Consider the following 21,655-nt stretch of genomic DNA (forward strand, 5'->3'; position numbering starts at 1 on the left):
ATACAAAGACTGAACAGCTAAAGATCAGCTGGTACAACAGTTTTATTTCCTGTAGACAGGAGGACAACAACAACAGCTTTACTAAGGAAAGCAGCCACTGAGAAGGTTGGAGGTTTACAGGAAATACTGGATCTTTGCTTTGATTCTGTTTAGTACAATACTGCTGAAACCAGCATGGACTGACTCCAACCCTCTACTGACCTCAGAGTCTCCAGTCTACAGTGTGGACTCTCCACAAGATCCGACAGCAGCTTCACATCTGATTCCTGCAGGTTGTTCTTACTCAGCAAATTTCAATCTGGCCTTCCGATTCTGCTGATGAGTGGTTTGCATCTTGTGATGTGGCCTCTAGATTTCTGCTCTCAGAGTCTTCTTCGAAAAGTGGATTGTGATACCTTCATCACTGCACTGTGGAGGTCGTTGATGATGTCACTTACTGATGTTTTGGGGGGTTTCTTCACAGCTCTCACAATATTTCTGTCATCAACAACTGTTGTTTTCCTTGGCCGACCTGTTCGACGTCTGTTGCTCAGTACACCAGTAGTTTCTCCCCTGTTTTCAGGACATTCCAAATTGTTGTGCTTGCCATGCCCAATATTTGTCCAATGGCTGGATGTTGTGGGGATGGTTGTAAAGCCCTTATGATGACTCAGTATGTTTTTTGTACTTTTCACCTTTTTTCTCCTGCAAATAAAATGACAATATATGACATCAGACGCCTGGTCAGGACAGCATTCGCCAATGCTACTACGCCAAGCAACGTACAACCTGGTTTTAGATATACAGGCATCTGGCCTTTCAGTCCAGACATTTTCCAGGAGGGTGACTATGCACCCCACACACACAAGTGCACACTAAAACACACACACAAGTTTTGAAATATTACGCGTTTTAGTTATTTTATATTGTTATATTCAAAACAATGTTATTTATTAAATTCATCCCCAGTTGGTGTTTCAACTCACTAGCAGTTGTGTGGTAGGAGACCAAGCTCCTTAAGGGGAAATCTGAGGAGACAGGTTGGTTTGAAGAGGTTCATAAAATATCACGGCTTCCTGTTTCACAGTTCAACTTGATATTTATGTTGATGTGTTTTAGATGTGTCCATGTCACAGATGTGAACCTAGCTAAAACATTATACATCAAGTGAGGAGCCTGAGAGAAAACCTGCAGTACATCATTATAATCATCAATTACATAACTGTCATCATTAGACCCAACATTAAAACTAAACTGAGTTGTATTAAGTTTCATTTGAACTTGTGTGCTAATTTTAACTCCAATTTTAATCAGTTTGAACTAAATTATGATTCCTTTAATTTTTGCCAGATGAAGTGTCAGGCAGAAAGCGTTCACATCAGCAGTTCAGTTAAAGCTCACATTTTTATATACCAATAAACTACTTCAGTCAGCTAAATAAATACTTTGACTCTTGATAATTTCTTATATCTAAAACAATATTAGAGCCTCTGAGAGTGACAGCAGCTTCTCATCCTGTTTGCAGTTTAAAACTGGGTAGCAATTCCTGTAAATGTATGGATTGTGCCTTTAAGTTTAATTCTGCTATTTCTGTGTAACAGCAGACTGAGCGTGCGCTCGTTGGAGACTAATTCACCTTAATTCTGCAAACAAAACGTGATTCCAGTGAAGTTTTATTCAGTTGTCTTTTATTATGTAATACAGTCAATCTGAAAACACGCTGACACTTTGGGTTGTTCAGACTTTCTTAAAGGTGTTTAAACATTTCATTACTGGTCACTAATGAGAACTAAATATGCATGTTTATACCTGATTCAGTTATTTGTACACATCCTTGACAATAGATGTAGTCATGTATCATTTCTGTGCTACACGATTGGTCAAATCTACACAGTGTCTTATTAGCAATGCAGATTTGAATTACAGGGGAGGTTTATTAATTGTACAAAGCATTGAAAAACAAACGCCCTGCGATGGACTGGCGACCTGTCCAGTGTGTACCCCGCCTTTCATCCGACATCAGCTAGGATTAGCTCCAGCCCCTGCGACCCTGTATGCAGGATAAGCGGCTGACGATGGATGGATGGATGGATGATTTATTTCCATAGAGGTCTAAGCTGATGCTGCTGCTTCAACCTCTCTGGATCATCAGGAAACTGAGCTGATCCTCTCTCACCACCACTTTTCTCATCACTCTGACAGAGATCACTTCCATCTGATGAGAGAAGAAGACAGAGAGCAGAAGTCAGCTGTCAGTCAGTGATGCAGTGATGATGGATTTACTGCTGTTAGGGCTCAAAGCTGTTAAAATCAGAGGCTTACATTTGAATATTTCATCTACTTTTGAAATATTACAGGACAAACAGAGATCAGCTGTAAGTGATCTCTGTTTGTTATGAAAACATTTGGACCAAACTAAGGACACATGGACAGATATATATATGATGTTAAAGGTCCTACATGTTCATACAAAGCTAAAGATCAGCTGGTACAACAGTTTTATTTCCTGTAGACAGGAGGACAACAACAACAGCTTTACTAAGGAAAGCAGCCACTGAGAAGGTTGGTGGTTTACAGGAAATACTGGATCTTTGCTTTGATTCTGTTTAGAACAATACTGCTGAAACCAGCATGGACTGACTCCAACCCTCTACTGACCTCAGAGTCTCCAGTCTACAGTGTGGACTCTCCACAAGATCCGACAGCAGCTTCACATCTGATTCCTGCAGGTTGTTCTTACTCAGCTCCAGCTCTCTCAGATGGGAGGGGTTGGACTTCAGAGCTGAGGCCAGAGAAGCACAGCTGATCTCTGACAAACTGCAGCCCCACAATCTGAATAAAGAATAAATCAAGTGACTTTAGAAGACAATGTTCCTTCAGTGTTTAATAATCTGTTCAGAGCTGAAGAAGGTTTAAGAAAATAGAAGTTTAGAAAACACCTGAACCAACCGGATGCAGGTTAAAAACAAGGAAAGGTCAAGGAAAGATGTGATGGAGCTGAGAGCTGAGAGAATCTGACAGCACTTAAACTAGGCTTTTTTAAAAACCACTTTATTTACAACACATGGAAGATAAGTACAGCGATAAACTAATGCAGCGTTCCAGACCCGTCGGAAGTTGAAATATCCGACTTCCAACCTCAAAGCGTTTCAGTTGCATGTTGGTGCATGACGCCAAATTCAAACAATTAACATGGCTGACCATGACAAACTTATGTGTCTTTGGCAAGTTTGTGCACAGTTAAACCCTCAGCTGTGCACTTTATGCCATTTTATTCTAGCTATATCAGTTGGTAATCCTCAAAAGTCAGCAAAAGTTGTAGGGTCACGCCACAAAAGGGACACAGGAAGTGATGATTAACACCTTCGTGCACAGTCCAAAGCACGTGGTTCCAAATGTTTTCACATTTCTGGGTATTTTTAACATTTTCCTGAATAAATTTTGGGTAGAGAATATGACTTTTAGAGATTGTTTATTATAACCAGCTGCCTAATAACATTGACAAAATATTTCTACAATTTACATGCAGAATAAGTTTTACTATTTGATACTAGTTTGTATTAATTTAATTTAATACATTATGTTGCCTTTTCCTTTATAGTTTACCATTTACAATGTGTGCTTCCATGGGAGCTGCCATTGTTGTGTGACGTCATTCGGCTGCTACTCGTGAAGTTGGGATACATTTTTAAATTTTTTCTCTGAGTTCACAAGTAGGAATACAGCATAAGTGCTGTACAATTAAAGTAAGGTTTCCTGTTCAAGATAGAATCACTACCGCTAAGAAGGATGTTTTCAGTTACATTTAACTGAAAACTGTTACTCAGAGGAAGTATCAACAACATATAATTATATATCTTAGATCATTTAAATATGATGGAAATATATATATATTTACATATTACTGCACAAACTGCCATACTGCACACATTCCATATTATTCTTTTATATTTGGTCAATTTTATATTTATATTTATACAAATCCTCTCCCCCTCTAATATGTTTGGACAACACAAATCTGGAGTAATGGACATGTAACAGCCACATTGTCTTGTTTTTCTCTTTCTTCTAGTTATTTATCTAGTTAATTATTTTATAACTTCTGCTTATAACATATTTATATATTTTTAAATCTATGCTTATGTGTATGTATAGCACTAATCACTATAGCAAATTCCTTGTGTGTGCGTTTTGTGCTCCCCCCTTGTCTTTTTCATTTTCTCCCTATCTGCTATTCTCAGGAGCTGCTGGTTTGGTTTGTTAGTAGAGTGGCTCTAATTCCCCCACCCGTATTTTATGGATTTCGCACAGGGCGTGGCAAAACAGCTCGCTAGCGCCCCCTACAGAGCAGCCACCGGACAAAGTTTCACCTATATGTACGAAATTTCTGTGATACGTGTATCATGTCCAGGTGTACAAAAAAAACTCTTGGAGCAATAGCCTAAACCCAACAGGAAGTTGGGCATTTTGGATTCAATGGTTATTTTTGGCGATTTACAGACTTTGTACTTTAATGAACTCCTCCTAGGGATTTAGTCCGACCGACTTCAAATGTGTGCCCTTAATACATTGATGAGGCCATGATGTAAAACTTGTGAGTTTGCAGTTAACGGTGTGGCGGGTGTGGCGATGGTGTTGCGGCGAAGTTCCATGCTTCTCCATGACACAGGAAGTTGTTGTACCTTGACTGTACAAGCTCAGATTTGTACCAAATTTTACATATCTCATGTGAGTCCCGCCATAAAAACATGTACATGCTGACATTCACCCACAGTCATAGCGCCACCTGCTGGACAAATTTCTGTGACACATGTATCACGTCAGCCTCATGGAGTGATGCCCTAAACCCAACAGGAAGTCAGCCACTTTGAATTTTATTGTGATTTTTGGTTGATTTACACACACCGTACTTTAACAAACTCCTCAGAATTAGTCTGACGGACTTCAGATTTTTGTTGTACAAACTGTGAGTTTTTGTGAAACGGCGAAAAATTAATGATTTGCCATGGAACAGGAAGTTGTTGTAACTTCAGTGTACATGCTAACATCTGCACAAAACTTTACGTGCTTGATAACAGTCCCGCCCCGAACACAACTACATGCCAATATTCAGTTATAGTCATAGCGCCAAGTGCTATGTAGCGCCACAAAGGGGACACAGGAAGTGATGATCAACAACTTCGTGCACAGTCCAAAGCACGTGGCAAAGCCGCACCGGCAGAACTCCAGAATCTGCAACGCTGCCTCACACCTCGACACGCTACACGTGCACATTCTTTTATTATTCATTAAATACATTTAGCTTTTGGAACTTCTGTGTGTGGGGTCCAGGGCTTGACATTAACACCTGCCAAAAAAAAAAACGCCGGGTGAATTTCAGCCGTGGCGGGAAACAAAGTCACACCCACTAGCCACTTTGGCGTGTTGAAAGTCTTTTCAAAAGCCATCTGAAATAACAAACGAATTGCAATTTGACACTACAACTCCCATGAGTACTACCTGCATATATTGGTTGCTCATTGATCAATTCACGAAGCCTATCTTGACCGACAACACTGTAAACAACAAGACGCTGAGGAGATTAAACTCACGGACTGGCCGTGGTGGCCTGAGGTTTGTTTTGGCCTGCCATTAATTATCATCTTAACCATCAGCAGCGATGACGGGGTGTTCCGAGGACGATGGGGGGCGCTGGAAACAATATTTTGGAAAGTGGGGCGCTGAGCTGCTTTTGGGTGGCCTTTGTTAGTTGGAAACTCTAAGGCGAGTTCACACCAAAGATTCACAACAATACAAGTTTAAACTTTCAACTACTTGCAAAGAAACTGAGGTCTGCAACATTTAAACCTGCCAGTTTAGTCCACTGCGACTGGACGAGAAAGTGTATTTTGTCTCCGTCAGCTACTTGTGGTGCAGCTCTGTGCTGTCTTCACGGGAACGGGAAGTTAAAGTATCATCTGTAAAATTTTACCCACATGGCGTCAACTGTGTAAACTCTGGAAAACTGACGCTTTCTTTCTTGGTATTACCGTGGAAAAGTTTTTTTTTCTTTGAGGAACACACCGTGAATATCTTGTTATCGCAGTGGTTACACATGTACAAGAGGGATATTTTGCTGTCGAACATGGGCATGTAGTAAAATATTATAGATTCTCTTTAAATAGGCTAATGACGTTAGTTAGAATACAGCTGGGTTTTTGAGGCTAACACGCTGTGTATACCTTGTAGTCAATATCGACTGGACGCCCCCGTGCGCCACAGTTACACTCTCATTCTGTAGGAAACAGTGAGTTATGATATGATAAGTTATTAACAGATGAGCTAATAAAGTCCAGTCCATAACTGAGTTAAAACGGATGAATTTATCACTGAGATGAAAAGGGGCCACATTTAAATAGGTTACTTCTCCACAAAAGACACAAAAGAGGAGGGAAGACTCAATCATGTATGTTGACTCAGCAGGGTTGATATTAAATAAGTTGATCTACAGGAGAAAAATATTTAAAAGCAATAAAGAATAATGAGAGCCTCACTGCATTATCCATCCATCCATCGTCAAACGCTTATCTAGCAGACATTTTCCCCAGAATGCAGGAAATTAACTGTTTAATACTCAAAATCTTCTGGGGGAGGACCCTCATACCCCCCACTATTTAAGTGCCCCCTCCAAGAAACCAGTCTCTGGCTTCACAGACAGATTCTGGGAGGAACATTCACTTATTAATTATATATAATTACTTTTCACATGGCTTTTTTGTTACCTGGGAAAGTAATTCATATGTTGTTTGTCATTTACTTATGTTTTTTTCCATGTTTTTAATAACAATAGTAACAACAAGAATAAAACAATAATAATTTAGAATCTTATTTGTTGCAAAATCTCGCGAGACTTCAGAATAAGCATGGTGGACGATATGCAGGAAGAAATTGCGACGTTGAACAAACATGCGTGCTGCAAATCTATAAGCTGATCCTCCATCTCTGCTGTCCACATTAATTTCACCTTGTGCTGCGCCATGACTGTGTTTCTTATGCTTCCGTCTTCAATCATCTCGCTTTCTGATTGGACATTGTTTCGTTTCATGTGATAATCTCCAGAACGTGCGCGCATTTGTCCTCGGCGATCCCCCCCACACATTAGGATTTTGCCCGATCGAGGCGCCTCCGACGTTCTTCCGTTCAGGTTCGGACACTCTTAACACACCTCACACCAAGGGAGAATCTGATAAAATAATCTGAAGAACCATCAAGAAAATCTGGGAATAGCTAGGATTGTCGGAAAGGGGGAAATCGGCCCAAAATCAGCCCGATTATCTTTTGGTGTGTATCCAGCATAACGCAGAATTACTTACCTTAGTAACTGTTATAATATTACTGTTTTAGAAAAGTAATTAGTTACACTACTAGTTACTGGGAAAAGTAATATTATTACAGTACTGCATTACTGAGTAACGCTTTACTGCGTGGCCAAGCATTGTGGAGAAAAAAATGCACAGGAGAACGTGAGAAAGAGGAAAGGCAGAGTTGAGGAAAGGGCCGTTTAATTCTGTAAAATTACAGATATCTTCATGATTTAGGGACATGGTGTTACTACTAGCATGGCAGCCCTTATGTTACATCATATTGTAATATCACAGCTACCTTTCCAGAGTTAATTCTGTTTTTTAATAAAAGTAATCATGCCATGTAGGAAAGCAGGAGATGCGTTTGTATGGGAATAATCTGGAAAATAAAGACCTGTATACTGGTTTCAGATCGACGTATCTCCAATTACTCAGAGCGACCAGAGCTTCATGATGAGAAACATAAATCCAGGCAGATGCAAACAAACAATCCAAAGTGCTCAAAACGATATAAGCCTACAGAAAATTTTTATCCTGTTGCCTTGATTGTGGATTTATTCTTTGCTCTTTGTTTCTAATGCAGATCATTTTTATACTCTGTATTACAGTATTTACAGCAATTTTTTTTCAGTTTAGTTTTTAGCTTTTCAATTGACCTTTTACACCCATGCAGCACTTTTAGTATATACAATGAGAAGCTACTCTTCTATGTGTTTATCTTAATAGACTATATGTTCTATCAGAACTAATGATAATATTGGTATTTTTTAGCACGCCACTTTAAGTACGCCATGGTCAGCTTTAATCATAAAACCAGAATTTTCCAACAAAAAAATGTGGCTGCGTGCCTAGTGACTTTGGAAAACTACTAGCCACATTGGCTAGTGAGCAAAAAAGTTAATGTCAAGCCCTGGTGGGGTCAGTTTTGTTACAAGCCAGCGCCAAGTTTGTAACAATCAGTATGATATGTGTGTCTGTAGTTTATTGTCACCACAACTTCAAACTTCAAATTAATCTCAGCACAGAAGTAAAAAATGGTGTCTGACCTCAGAATCTCCAGTTTACAGTGTAGACTCTCCAGGAAATCACACAGCAGCTTCACTCCTGAATCCAGCAACTTGTTGTCACTCAGCTCCAGCTCTCTCACATGGGTGGGGTTGGACTTCAGAGCTGAGGCCAGAGAAGCACAGCTGATCTCTGACAAACTGCAGCCCCTCAATCTGAATAAAGAATAAATTATGTAACTTTAGAAGACAATATCCAAAGAAGGTTAAAGAGGGAGAAGGAGAGAGGAGAGAAGGTCCCAGTCAATGTTTTTAACTGTGTGATGTCATGGGTTAGTATTAACTGGGTAAAGGCATGGCACTGAACTTACCAAAAAAAGGTTTGAGAATAGCTCATATAAATGTTAGGAGTTTAAGAAACAAAGTTCATGAATTATCTACTTTAATTAAGAGTGAAAATATCAATGTACTTGCTGTCTCTGAGACACATTTAGATCAATCAATAACAGACATGGGGGTAGCTATACCAGGGTATAACATTTTTAAAAATGACAGGAATATTTTTGGGGGAGGTGTAGCAATATATAAAGCCATATTCCCACTAAGGTTAGATCGGACTTGATGGTTCCTAGTATTGAAGCGCTTTGGTTGGAGGTTCATCTTGCTTATTGTAAACCGATTTTAGTTGGCTTTGTCCATCGACCCCCAAATGCAAATGTGCAATATGTAGATGAATTATGTTCTGTCCTAATTAAGGTAACGGATACTGGTAAAGAAACTTTTGTTCTGGGTGATTTCAATGTAAATCGGCTGTTGGATTCATGTCCACTGAGGAAAAGGTTGCTCCTCTCATATGTAATCTAACTCAGATGGTGAAAAAGTCAACAAGAGTTTACGGTAGTTATGATGGGCAAACATCTGCAACCTGTATTGATCATATATTAACAAATAATTGTGAAATATGCTCTAAAGCAGTATCTGTTCCTGTAGGGTTCAGTGATCATAATATTGTGGCCATTGTTAGAAGAACTCAAACTCCCAAAGCTGGACCTAAAGTACTCTATAAGAAGAATTAAGGGAGTGTATGTGTAAAAGAGATGAGCTGAAAAAAGCTGCACTTGACTCAAAAGTACTGTGAAAGGAGGAATAAGGTTACAAAGTTAAATAGGAAAAAGAAAAAAGTATATTATCAAAATAAAATTCAGGAGAGGAAAAATGATGGTAACAAACTTTGGAAAACTTTAAATGAAATAATGGGCAGAGGCAAGAACAACAATCCTTCCTTCATTGAAGTGAATGGAGCTTTCTTGACAAAAGCAAATGACATCGCTAATCATTTAAGTAACCACTTTGCAGATAAAGTTGATAAGTTAAGGAATGAAATGTGCTCCCCTAGTGGGAGTTGTATATCATCTTGAATAATAACCAACTCTATCATGAATAATAAATCGTACTTTTTTGAGTTTCAACCTATAGAAGTTGACAGGGTGGAAAACTACTTGAAAACCTAAATAATTATAAACCAGCTGGTATGGATACTCTACATGGGCGGTTAATTAATTTTGTTTCAAATATTATATAATTGGCAATATGTCATATTTTTAATTTGAGTTTAAAGGAGGGGTTAATCCCCCAGGTTTGGAAATCTGCAATGGTTTTACCGCTTCAGAAGAACAAACAGGAGAGTTTCTCAGCTGCTAACAGCATCAGTATTCTTCCGGTGTTGAGTAAGCTAATGGAAAAAGTTGTTCTTGAACAGATACTACATAATTTTTTACTTAATGACTTAAATTCTCATTGTCAGCATGCATATAAGGCTGATCATTCTACGTGCACAGCTCTGACAGACATGACAGATAAATGGTTGACGTTATTGATAATAAGATCATGATTGGAACTGTGTTACTCGACTTTAGCGCTGCATTTGATATTGTAGACCATGGGTTATTATTATAAAAGCTGGCTACATATGGGTTTAGTCCATTAGCTATCAATTAGATGAATAGCTATTTATTAAATAGGAAGCAGTATGTGTTTTTTAATGGTAGTTTTTCCTTTCCTATAACTTTACAGTGTGGAGTGCCACAGGGGAGTTGCCTTGGGCCGTTACTCTTCTCTATATTTATTAATGATTTGCCATATGTTTTGAATAACTGTACTGCTACTTTATTTGCGGATGATACAACTATTCATTTTGCATCAACTATTATAAGCGAACTAAGTAATACATTTCAATTGGAATTACAACTTGTAGTGAACTGGATTTGTGAAAACAGACTTGTCTTAAATGTAACAAAAACCAAAAGTATCTTGTTCAGCTCTAGACATGCCACTAATGGTGATAATCAGCTTTGCCTATCACTTACAGCCTCAAACATTGAACAGATTCAAGAGGTAAATTTGCTTGGTGTTCCACTGGATGGACAGTTAACTTGGGAGAAATATATTGACAATATTGTTTAAGAAATGGGTAAGGGAATATCAAGTATTAGAAGATGTTGCCCTTTTCTTACCCCTGCCATTAGAGTGCTGGTGACACAGGCATTAGTTTTATCCCACCTTGATTACTGTTACCTGTCTGGTCAGGTGCAGCCAAAAAATATCTGTTTAAGCTACAAATAGCTCAAAATAAAGTTGCAAGACTCGCAGTGGCCTGTCCATCGGGTGTGAGGCCGAGTACGGACAGTGTGCATACCAGTCTCTCATGGCTTAGAGTGGAAGAGAGTTTGGCATGCAACCATATGAATTTCTTTAGGAATATTTTATAGGAAACTACTGAATTGTCTGTACTCACAAATAAAGTATGTGAGAAACCAACATATTTATAGTACTCGGCATGCAACAAAGTATTGTCTAGTTTTGAACTGATGCTGTGTGCAGATATGTAATGTTTAGAGCTATCAAAATGTGGAATACTTACCAATTTGTATTGCTGAAGCACCCAGTAAGGCTGGATTTAAAAGCCTATTAAAAAAACACTTGAATAATAACTCAAACATTGATGAGCTTAGGTGAATGGATTGGTGTATAATTGTGTCTGTGTGTTGTGTTGCTTTTTCCTTTGTCAGTAGCTTGCGTAATCATGTACACAGATGATACTCTTTATTAGAATTGTAGGTATCGTTTTTAGATTCATGTGTAACTTGTGTGTCGTATGTTATATGTTTGTTGTATTTGATGTACTTTTTGTATGTTTGTTGTATGTGGACCCCAGGAAGAGTAGTGGCAGCTAATGGGGATCCGAATAAACGAATAAACAAATAAAGTCAAGGGCAACTGGACTTAAAGGGGACCTATTATGTTCTTTCATATTTTCTAGCATTTCTATAATGTTACAATGTCAGATGTTCATATTAAATGTGACCAAAGTTTCAAATGATGAGGCAAGAGTAAAGAAAACTTCATATATCTCCCTGTTCTGAATGCTCTGTTTTTTCTACTAATGTCATTCCGAGCCGGATTTCCATATGTAGTCATTTCCTCCAGGCAGAGAATGCTGGCCACAAAGGAACATGCAGCCCATCCCTGCAGCAACCTGGTAAACACATTAGACAATGGCCAATCAGAAGACAGTGGGCTTTGGGGGGGCGGGGTCTCAAAGAAACAGAAGCCTCTACGCTTGTTTCAGACAGATGCTGAAATGAGGGCCTGCGTGAAGAGGCAGTATAAGATAGAAAATACTTTTTTGAACCTTGAATTGTGCAAAGCCACCATACAGGAGTCATAGAACTAAAATATAGGGCTGAAAATTCAGTATAAAAGGTCCTGTTTAAGAGATACTAGAAGACATTTCATCCATCATCCGGGAGACTTCTTCAGTTCTGACTGACTGGCAGAGAAACTCAGCCATTTACCCTCAGTGGGGTCGTTTGCCAGGATTGTTAGTGCTCCTGGCTGTTGTAACGACAGTCGTCATGGTCGTTAGGACCAACCGTGGACGAGTCTCAACGACCATCGTTGGTTTCTTTACCTGAGGCCAAAAGGTTAACGTCTGTTAAGTTTCCTAGGAAGTGCTGAATGTAAGTGGGGGATAAGTGGTGGCGTAGACCCCCTCCTCTGTTCAATGATGGCTTCTCAACCCGGGTGTAAATGGCTTCCTTGACACCTCCCTCCATCCTCTCTGTCCAAAATGTGCACCTGGTAATCCTCAAATGAGTGTCCTTTATCCTTCAGATGTAAGTAAATTGCTGAGTCTTGACCTGAGGAGTTAGCCCTTCTGTGTTGAGCCATGCATTTGTGTAGTGTTTGTTTAGTTTCCCCAGTGTACAGTTCTATGTAGGGCTGCAGCTAACGATGATTTTAGTATTCGAAGCTTCTATAGATTATTTCAACGATTCGTCGTTTAAGAAGTACTTTTGCTCGGTGGCAGCGGCGCCGGGATCAGGTTACTTTGGCTAGCCGTCAACTCAACAATCAATCATGATTTCTGTTACATGCTAAAGTTGCTGTTACCTTGTCTGTGGACCGCTGGCCGAACACCGGCTGCTTTCTGATAAGGTGCCGTCATGCTGTTGCCGAAGCGACGATAAGTTTCGTTTTATGGTGGACAGACAGTAACATTACAGAGTTGTTGTTTTCTTTAGCTTGAAATAATCCCATTCTTTGGACACTTTCTTTTTTTTCCCCACGCTGTTTTCTCTCTCTTCCCCCACTTTGCAAACAGCTCTATCATAATCACATCGTGTTCACAGCCTAAGCGCGATGTGCAACAGTAATAAATGTCCCTGCAAAACACTGTACTGTATAGTTACATGGATTAAACGAAGTATCGATGCAAAGAATTTGTGTCGAAGCATTTTATGAATCGCTGAAATAGATTTAATAGATGAATTGTTTCAGCCCTCGTTCTATGCATTCTCACTGCACTGGACCGAATACACTAGATCGCCTTTCTTGTGTTTGGTACTTTCCAGTATCTGTCTTAGCGTGTTCTTGGGTTTAAAAAACACAGCGATGTTGTGTTTGTTGAAAACCCTCCTGTGTTTCTCTGATATTCCAGACACATATGGAATCACAATGTTGTTGCATTTGACCTTCTTTTCATCAATCCCTGTAGTGTTGTTCTTCCTGGATTTTGTGGCTGTTTTCAAAAAGGTCCATTTAGGGTATCCACAGGCTGTAAGTGCCCCCTTGACTTTAACCTTCTTTGGATAACTATGACCTGGATGACTGAGAACCTTCACAATCATTTAGAAGACAATGTTCCTGCTTAAACTTTTTCAGTGTTTAATAATCTGTTCAGAACTAAAGAAGGTTAAGAAAATAGAAGTTTAGCTGAAATACATTGAATAAGTCTTTGTATTTATGTACTTATATTGGAACAGAAATATGATCAGGAGTTTAAGAGGTTCAGAGTGAATAATCCAGTGTATATTTTCTTGTTATAGTTTTAAATGCGTATCTCAAAATTGGTCTAAACCTCTAAAGAAGAAAATAGACTTTAGCATTAAGATATTCAGTGTGGATCAGTATATTATCAGCCTTTTGTCTGCAGTCACCACTACTTTCACATCATATAATCTCAGCACAGAAGTAAAAAATGGTCTCTGACCTCAGAGTATCCAGTCTACAGTGTGGACTCTCCAGAAAATCACACAGCAGCTTCACTCCTGAATCCTGAACCTTGTTGTCACTCAGTTCCAGCTCTGTCAGATGGGAGGGGTTGGACTTCAGAGCTGAGACCAGAAAAGCACAGCTGATCTCCGACAAACTGCAGTCCCATAATCTGAATAAAGAATAAAGGATGTAACTTTAGAAGACAATATTCCTGCTTGAAATCATTCAGGATTTAATAATCTTTTCAGAGGTAAGAAGTTTTAGAATGTGTAAGTTTAGAAAATGGAAACTCCTGAACCAACAGGATGCAGGTTAAAAACTAAAATACAAAAAAGGTAAAAAAGAGCTCTCATTAAAATTAATGACAACGTGCTGCTACTTCAATAAAGACATAGTGACTTCACCTCTTCAATTCTGCAGCTCCACCAGTGGCTCCATCTATACAAACTCATGTTGTGCAGCCAAACACAAATAAAAACCCACAGAAACTTATTTAAGATTCGACTCAAGATCCCAAAGTTTCCAAAGATGCCAGAAATTATGGAGTGTGTGTCCTCCCTTTTGTTACAAGCCAGAGCCAAGTTTGTAACAATCAGTATGATATGTGTCTGCAGTTTAGTGTCACCACAACTTTCACATAAAATTAATCTCAGCACAGAAGTAAAAAATGGTGTCTGACCTCAGAATCTCCAGTCTACAGTGTGGACTCTCCAGAAAATCATACAGCAGCTTCACTCCTGAATCCTGTAGCTTGTTGTCAGCCAGCTCCAGCTCTCTCAGATGGGAGGGGTTGGACTTCAGAGCTGAGGCCACAGAAGCACAGCTGATCTCTGACAAACTGCAGCCCCACAATCTGAATAAAGAATACATGATGTAACTTTAGAAGACAATGTTCCTGCTTAAAATCATTCAGTGTTTAATAATCTGTTCAGAGCCGAAGAAGGTTTAGAAAGTAGACGTTTAGAAAATGAAAACTCCAAACACCTTGTATAAAAGGCTCTGACATTTGTGGGTGCCTGCAGTTTTAAGTCTTTTGTTCTGTGATTATAGGAGAGGAAACGTGAGCTAGTTAGTGGCAGGTGGGTGGGGGTGGTGATGGAGCAGTGGATTAGACAAATGACTTTGGTGTGAGAGACCCGGGTTCAATTTCCACTGCTACACATCCACCATTGTGGCGCAAGAAACTTAACACATTCACAAAGGTGCTCCAGAGGCGTGTGACCTCTGACATATATAGCATTGTAATTCGCTTTGGATAAAAGCGTCAGCTAAATGAATAACGTAATGTAAAGTAGTGTTTGCTATGGTAGGAAAGAGTTCAACGAGCAGTTTGTCCGTTTGGGCTATTGTAGAAATGTGGCGGCACAACATGGCTACTTCCATTTAAGGGAGCCCGCGGTGTATGTAGATTGAAATGGCTCATCAAGTGTGGAACTCATTGTAAAAATTGATTTAAGTCGCACAATGAGCGTCAGACAGAGCTTACTTCCTGTTGCCAGTAGGTGGTGCCACAAGTATAACTGAATATTGACATGATGTGCTGGGGTGGGACCATTATCAAGCTTGTAAAGTTTGGTGCAGATGTGAGCATGTAGACTGAAGTTAAACAACTTCCTGTTTCATGGCTAATCATTGATTTTGGACGCCACGCCCCGGGCACGCCATTTCACAAAAACTCACCATTTTTACAACTTTTAATTGTCATTGGCTTTAAAGTAGACAGCGAAAATCTGAAGTCAGTCAAACTAATTCCCTAGGAGGAGTTCTTTAAAGCACAAAGTGTGTAAATCGCCAAAAATGACTATTAAATCCAAAATGGGCCACTTCCTGTTTGGTGTCAGGCATCGCTCCAAGAGGCTTTTTTGTACGTCTGGACATGATACAAAGAAAGAAAGAAAGAAAGACCCTTCAGTTTCAATAGGGACCTCGCACATTTTGTGTTCGGGCCTTAATTACGTCTCCCATCCTGTGTCCTGACTGATACACTACTCTGTTTCTGTCTGCAAACCTTGACGAGCTAGCCCTACTGAATTACCTCACTAACACACCTGAACCCAACAGGATGCAGGTTAAAAACTGTAAAATACAAAATGAAAGACAGCTCTCGATTAAAGCTGCAGTAGGGAATTCTTTTAAAACTTGCATGAGACGGATAATCTGTGAAAAAATCATGTTTCTCCTACTACTGCTGAATCCACCACTCCCTAAACAAAATAACCAATCAGAGCCAGGAAGCAGTCTCTAAGACAGGGTCAGTCACTGCTTTTGCACACTGCGCAGTCCCCCTCCTTGCACATACTCTCACTCAAGCTCAATATAGTCAACTTGGCGTCAGAAGTTTTGTAAACACAATGTCTGAGAAACAACTAGCAGTAATGGAATAACAGCCCATACTTCCTCCTCCAACAACAGTTTGTAATACAAAACATATGTTGGAACATGGATCTTCAGGCTCATTATGTTCGATGCCATGGTGCTCATTTTGACAAGTTGCAGGATGGGAGGGGAAAGTGAGGGGGGACAGTGGTGTACTTGCCTCTCTCATCCTGCAGTTAGACATATTGCAGCTGCCTCTGAAGCCTGGGGCGCTCTGTCCTTGGCCGCGAACGTCGGAGGGGCATTTTGAGAAAACTAGTCTCGGTAAGAGGGACTGGACCAGAGTCTTGGCGAGGCTCTCGCCTTGTAGAGCGAACCCTACACGGGCTGAATTTCGCAGAGCACCAGGTGGGTTTTTGAAGGGCGAGGCTCAGCGGAGTGATACGAGCAGCAGAGAGAGAGAGACGCGGAAAGTTTTTGCATTGTTTCTTCAATTGTTACTAACTGCGGCTTTAATGAAACAAAACACATCTTCAATATTTCTTTTAGGAATAGTGGAGTCATCAAATCACATCATATTAATCTCAGCACAGAGGTAAAAAATGGTGTCTGACCTCAGAGTCTCCAGTCTGCAGTGTGGACTCTCCAGAAAATCACACAGCAGCTTCACTCCTGAATCCTGAACCTTGTTGTCACTCAGCCTCAGCTCTCTCAAATGGGAGGGGTTGGACTTCAGGGCTGAGGCCAGAGAAGCACAGCTGATCTCTGACAAACTGCAGCCCCTCAATCTGAATAAAGAATACATTATGCAGATTTTACAATGTCATCTTTCTACAGACATTATCCAAATGTCAACATAAACCAAAGAAATATTTCTACTTCAGCAAAAAAAACTGTATCAATTTAAAACAAATATTAGTTCAGAGGATTTACATTTACATTTATTCTTTTAGCTGACACTTTTCTCCAAAGCGACTTACAATTGCTATATATATCAATGGTTGCACGCCTCTGGAGCAACTAGGGGTTAAGTGTCTTGCTCAGGGACACATTGGTGGATGTCACAGTGGGGGATTGAACCTGGGTCTCTCACAAAGGCATGTTTTCCACTGCTCCATTATCACCCCATCCTTTCCCAAAAATTATAAACATGTATTTACTAAACAGCAGACATTTTTAACAGTTTCTTTAAGAAACACAATTTTTTTGTGACTGCAGATTTAATTTAGAAACATGAAAATATTAACAAAAGGAAATTAACAACTTCATGAATATAAGTTATGTATGAACATAAATTAGGTTCAATTGTTAATTAAACATATAAGATCTACAATAGTAAAAAAAAAACAGTCAGTTAACTGACCCCAGAGTCTCCAGTCTGCAGTTTGGACTCTCCAGATAACCACACAGCAGCTTCACTCCTGAATCCTGCAGGTTGTTGTCAGCCAGCTCCAGCTCTCTCAGATGGGAGGGGTTGGACTTCAGAGCTGAGGCCACAGAAGCACAGCTGATCTCTGACAAACTGCAGCGACTCAATCTGAATAAAGAATAAATGGTGGAGATAAAAATCCATTTCTAATCCAATCAGATGTGTTCAGGTTTTAAATGTGTAGCTCAACATTACTGTGTTCTAATCAATAAGCTTTTCCCTAAAATGAGTAGAGTCATTGTGTTATTGTGGATCATCATAATGTCAGCCTTCTACAGACATCATCCAAATGTCAGTATACACCTATTCATGTCAACACAGAGGCACCCACCCAGCTAGCGAATCAGCCTTTTCCAGCGATGACATTAAAGCAAAACTTTTCAACTAGTCATGAACTAGCAGCAAAACACAATTCTCCCTTCCAGAGCTCCCAGAGCACTTCCGGGTCCACGGTGTCGCACTCACAACAACGCCTATGATGTCATGGCCAAAGTGTATCCTTCCAAATGTATCAAACTCTTCTCCTTCTTCATCGAGGCTTTACAGAAGTTGGCATCCACAACGTCCATTCATTTTAAAGCTGTCTTTCAATCCAGTTGTGCCAAAACCAAATAACATTTCCTCCCAGTAACACTTGCTCCACATTCCACATACTTATATCACTGTCCTCTACCATTCTACTCTCGTCTCTCTCTACTGTCTGTCTACTCTCCTTGACTATTCCATAGAAGTAGCCATGAGTCACTAAATGTAAATTTAAATATATCCTCCCCACCACTCCATGCAAGAGTTTTTCCCTGTTTACCATTTTATAATTATTGCATATATTGTCTGCTTCATAGCAGAAGGGAACTACAAACTGCATTTCATTTTACAACCCTGTCGTAATGTACACGATGACATTTTTCCATCTTGTACTAAACAACAGTATGCGGTATAATGGCATTTTTCATCAATGAAGTAATTTGTTTGGGTCTTGTTTTATGGAGTTTTAAAGCCAAAGTTTATGATTAATGGCTCAGAAGCTGCGGTGTTTGTTGTCCTCTTGCGGCCGCGCGCAGCAGATGCTACGTGTTACGTAGGCAGGTTATAGGTAACGGAGGGAGGGGAATAACCGCAAGCTCATCAGACGTTTCCTAAAAATAAACATTGTTCACGAGTCCCGCACCTCGAGTCCGAGTCAAGTCTGTAGTCTTTTGACGACGAGTCTCAAGTCGTGTCTGAAGTCACTGTGTGTGCGACTTAAGTCGCACTCGAGTCTCTAACTCGAGTCCCCATCTCTGGTCTGTGTCACCTCACTGCATAGCAAGCCGCTAACAGCAGCTTTATGGTCTGAGCAAGGTAGCTGCGGGGTGCTAGTCAACAACATTGCCAAGCAAACTCATTTTTGTAGTTTGACCGTGTCTTTTTCATACGTAGCAATATGTATCTGCTTTTTTAACATTTCTTGTTGCAAGCCATTTTTCAGAACATACTTAACAAATGCTTTTTGAAAAAGAAGACAGTTTGAATTACTGAATTATTCTGTCAAAATTGCTATTCTGCGTGCTTATGAACTAGTAGTGAACTAGCCTGAGGCATACAGACCGCAAAACCTCTGTTGCCGCTGTTCAATATCCCCAGCACTACAGGCACTATACCATTAGGTCCATGAAAAAGTGGCATGAAAGAACAACAGAAACACTGAAATGGCCATCACAAGGTACCTTCGTAGAGGCAACATAAAACATCATGAATCCATAGATACAAGAGAAAGACAAGAAGGCAAAGGTGCCAGAGAAAGCGGTATCCACTGCTCGGGACAGCTGAGGTAGAGGAAAAAACATTAGATAGAAGGAGGGAAACTTCACCATGACCCTTACCAAGCAAACTAGTGATAGAGGGAGGAGCAAAAGACAAGCTGTAAGCAGAGAGGAGGATGAGCAAGACAGCATAACAACAGGAGACTTGGAAGGAGAGGAGAGTGAGAGTGAAGAGAGTGAGGTGGCGTGGAGCAAGGGGAAGAACACGCCCAGCTCAGGCACACTCTTAAGTGGGAAGCTTCCGGTCAGAGAACTGAGGCGAATGCGGAAGTCCCTTAAACCTGCTTTCTATCAAACGGCCAGCAGGGGGAGACTCTTCTGGTTACAAAAAGAAATCCGTTTCCATTATAAATAATGGTAAAATGATCCTACTTCTCAGCTGATTTATTACCTCAGTAAACACGTTCATAATGAGTTTATGGTCAAGTCTTCTTCAATACAACATGATGTTCATTTGGTAAATTATGGTCCCATTTACAGGAAAATAAACCCTTAAAGCAGAGTGTGCTTGCTGGAAGCAAATCCACAAAGACTCAAACAGATCACTCAGAAAGTGAGGATGGAACTAAATGGCATTATGACAACTGAAGGACCCTCTGCTGAAGAAACACAGCAATTATATCATGTGTCCAATCAACAAATACAGCAACTGCATGAGGCAAGTGAAAATGTGAAAGTGTTGAGAAAATCAAAAGTGGTTCCAGCCCCAGCTCCTAGATAGCAGTGACCACACACCATTCACATTCCACCACAAACACAAAATGAAGAAGAAGTGGAAGAAGAACAAGAAGAAGAATAGCATCAACTGGACTATGAGCAAGGTGCCATGTGTCCCCTCATAACCAAGGCTCAAGGACAGCCCTGGTAAGTCCCTTGGAGCTTCTTGGACAAGGCTGTCCAGCAGGTTGCCGGACCGCAGTGCTAATGCAGGACTCGCCAACAGGTCAACATCCTCTGGCCTATTACAGTACCAAACTAGACAACATTGAGACAGGACTGCCACCCTGCTGTCAGGGATTGGCAACAGCAGTTTTTGCATTCCAGAAAGGCTCCTCTCTAAGAAGTGATCTTGTATACATCCCATTAACTGCATGACTTGCTCAAAAGTCCTCGATATGTTCTAACCCAAGCTAGGAAAACAGAATATGAAGTCATTCTTTCAGCACCAGAGCTTAACATCCAACAGTGCAACAAAGTGAATCCAGCAACACGCTGCCTATAGATGGAACAAAATCTGCTGTGACAGGTGCATGCTTTGGTCTACAGCTGTTGTGACTACATGAGGAACTGCTGATGTGTTAGTCTGCTGCTATTAAGACTACATGTTTAATTACTGATTAAGGGGTTGGTCAACTTCCAACCTGTGACGCTTATAGCCTATGTGACCTTTGAGTGAAGTTGCTGAAGGAATTTTTGCTTAACTTTTCACGTCAGAGAGAGGTAGAACTTTTCACAACGGAGAGAGGATGAATAGAAGACGTCAAAAAGATGATAAGCAGAAAGTAGAAAACAGCCAGCATAACATCAAAATTACTGTAGGAAACCAAGCATTAATGAAAGATACAGCATTACATATGTTATTCTTAATTTTTAAGAAATATAATTGTGTGTCAGATTATGTATGCAGAAGTGAAGTGTAAATGGTGAATTTCTTATCCAGTAGTGTAAAAATATAGAAAGTCAACAATACAGTATTGAATGACAGCTGGAAAACATTGTTAATTGTGAAGGTGGGGACCAGGCTTAACTGGCCCAGCCTAGTCGCACATTTGACCAAACAGCATATAATGGCTAAAAGTAATAGCTAAATGAATAAATGTAATGTTAATGTAATTTCACAGCACACTTATAGATAAATCCTACAGTTTCCTTAATACCATGAATCCAATTTGAGTACAGACTTAATTCGGAGCCAGACTGCCAAACTTGTGTTATGGATTTAAATTTGGTATATGTACGCTGAACAAGAGCACAATACATGAACTGACCCCAGATTCTCCACACTACAATTTGGATTCTCCAGTCCAGCAGACAGCAACTTCACTCCTGAATCTGGCAGGTTATTGTAGCTCAGGTCCAGCTGTCTCAGATGGGAGGGGTTGGACTTCAGAGCTGAGGCCACAGCTTCACAGTGAATCTCTGAGAGTCCACAGTCAGAAAGTCTGTGATGGAAGAGAATATAAAACTTAAAGTATAATAAAATCTGTCATTTTGTTACAAAATAGA

General features: G+C 40.1%; 1 protein-coding gene across 2 annotated transcripts in view; it reads right to left on the minus strand.

Moving 5' to 3' along the window:
* Nucleotides 1–1,645: 1,645 nt before the first annotated feature.
* Nucleotides 1,646–21,655, minus strand: part of LOC119913232 (NACHT, LRR and PYD domains-containing protein 12-like) — a 31,458-nt gene continuing 11,448 nt past the window's right edge. For both annotated transcript variants that reach the window (XM_038732625.1, XM_038732616.1), the window contains exons 5-12: nucleotides 21,418–21,591; nucleotides 17,562–17,735; nucleotides 16,813–16,986; nucleotides 14,562–14,735; nucleotides 13,878–14,051; nucleotides 8,369–8,542; nucleotides 2,638–2,811; nucleotides 1,646–2,194 (exon numbers count right to left, since the gene is read on the minus strand). In XM_038732625.1, coding sequence (XP_038588553.1) covers nucleotides 2,185–2,194; nucleotides 2,638–2,811; nucleotides 8,369–8,542; nucleotides 13,878–14,051; nucleotides 14,562–14,735; nucleotides 16,813–16,986; nucleotides 17,562–17,735; nucleotides 21,418–21,591 — 1,228 coding nt within the window. In that variant the 3' untranslated portion in view covers nucleotides 1,646–2,184. The remainder of the gene's footprint in view (nucleotides 2,195–2,637; nucleotides 2,812–8,368; nucleotides 8,543–13,877; nucleotides 14,052–14,561; nucleotides 14,736–16,812; nucleotides 16,987–17,561; nucleotides 17,736–21,417; nucleotides 21,592–21,655) is intronic.

Source organism: Micropterus salmoides, unplaced genomic scaffold (assembly GCF_014851395.1).
Source record: "Micropterus salmoides isolate LMB-PRFRI ecotype aquatic unplaced genomic scaffold, ASM1485139v1 Ms_hic_scaffold_1, whole genome shotgun sequence".
In the NCBI taxonomy this organism is placed as follows: domain Eukaryota; kingdom Metazoa; phylum Chordata; class Actinopteri; order Centrarchiformes; family Centrarchidae; genus Micropterus; species Micropterus salmoides.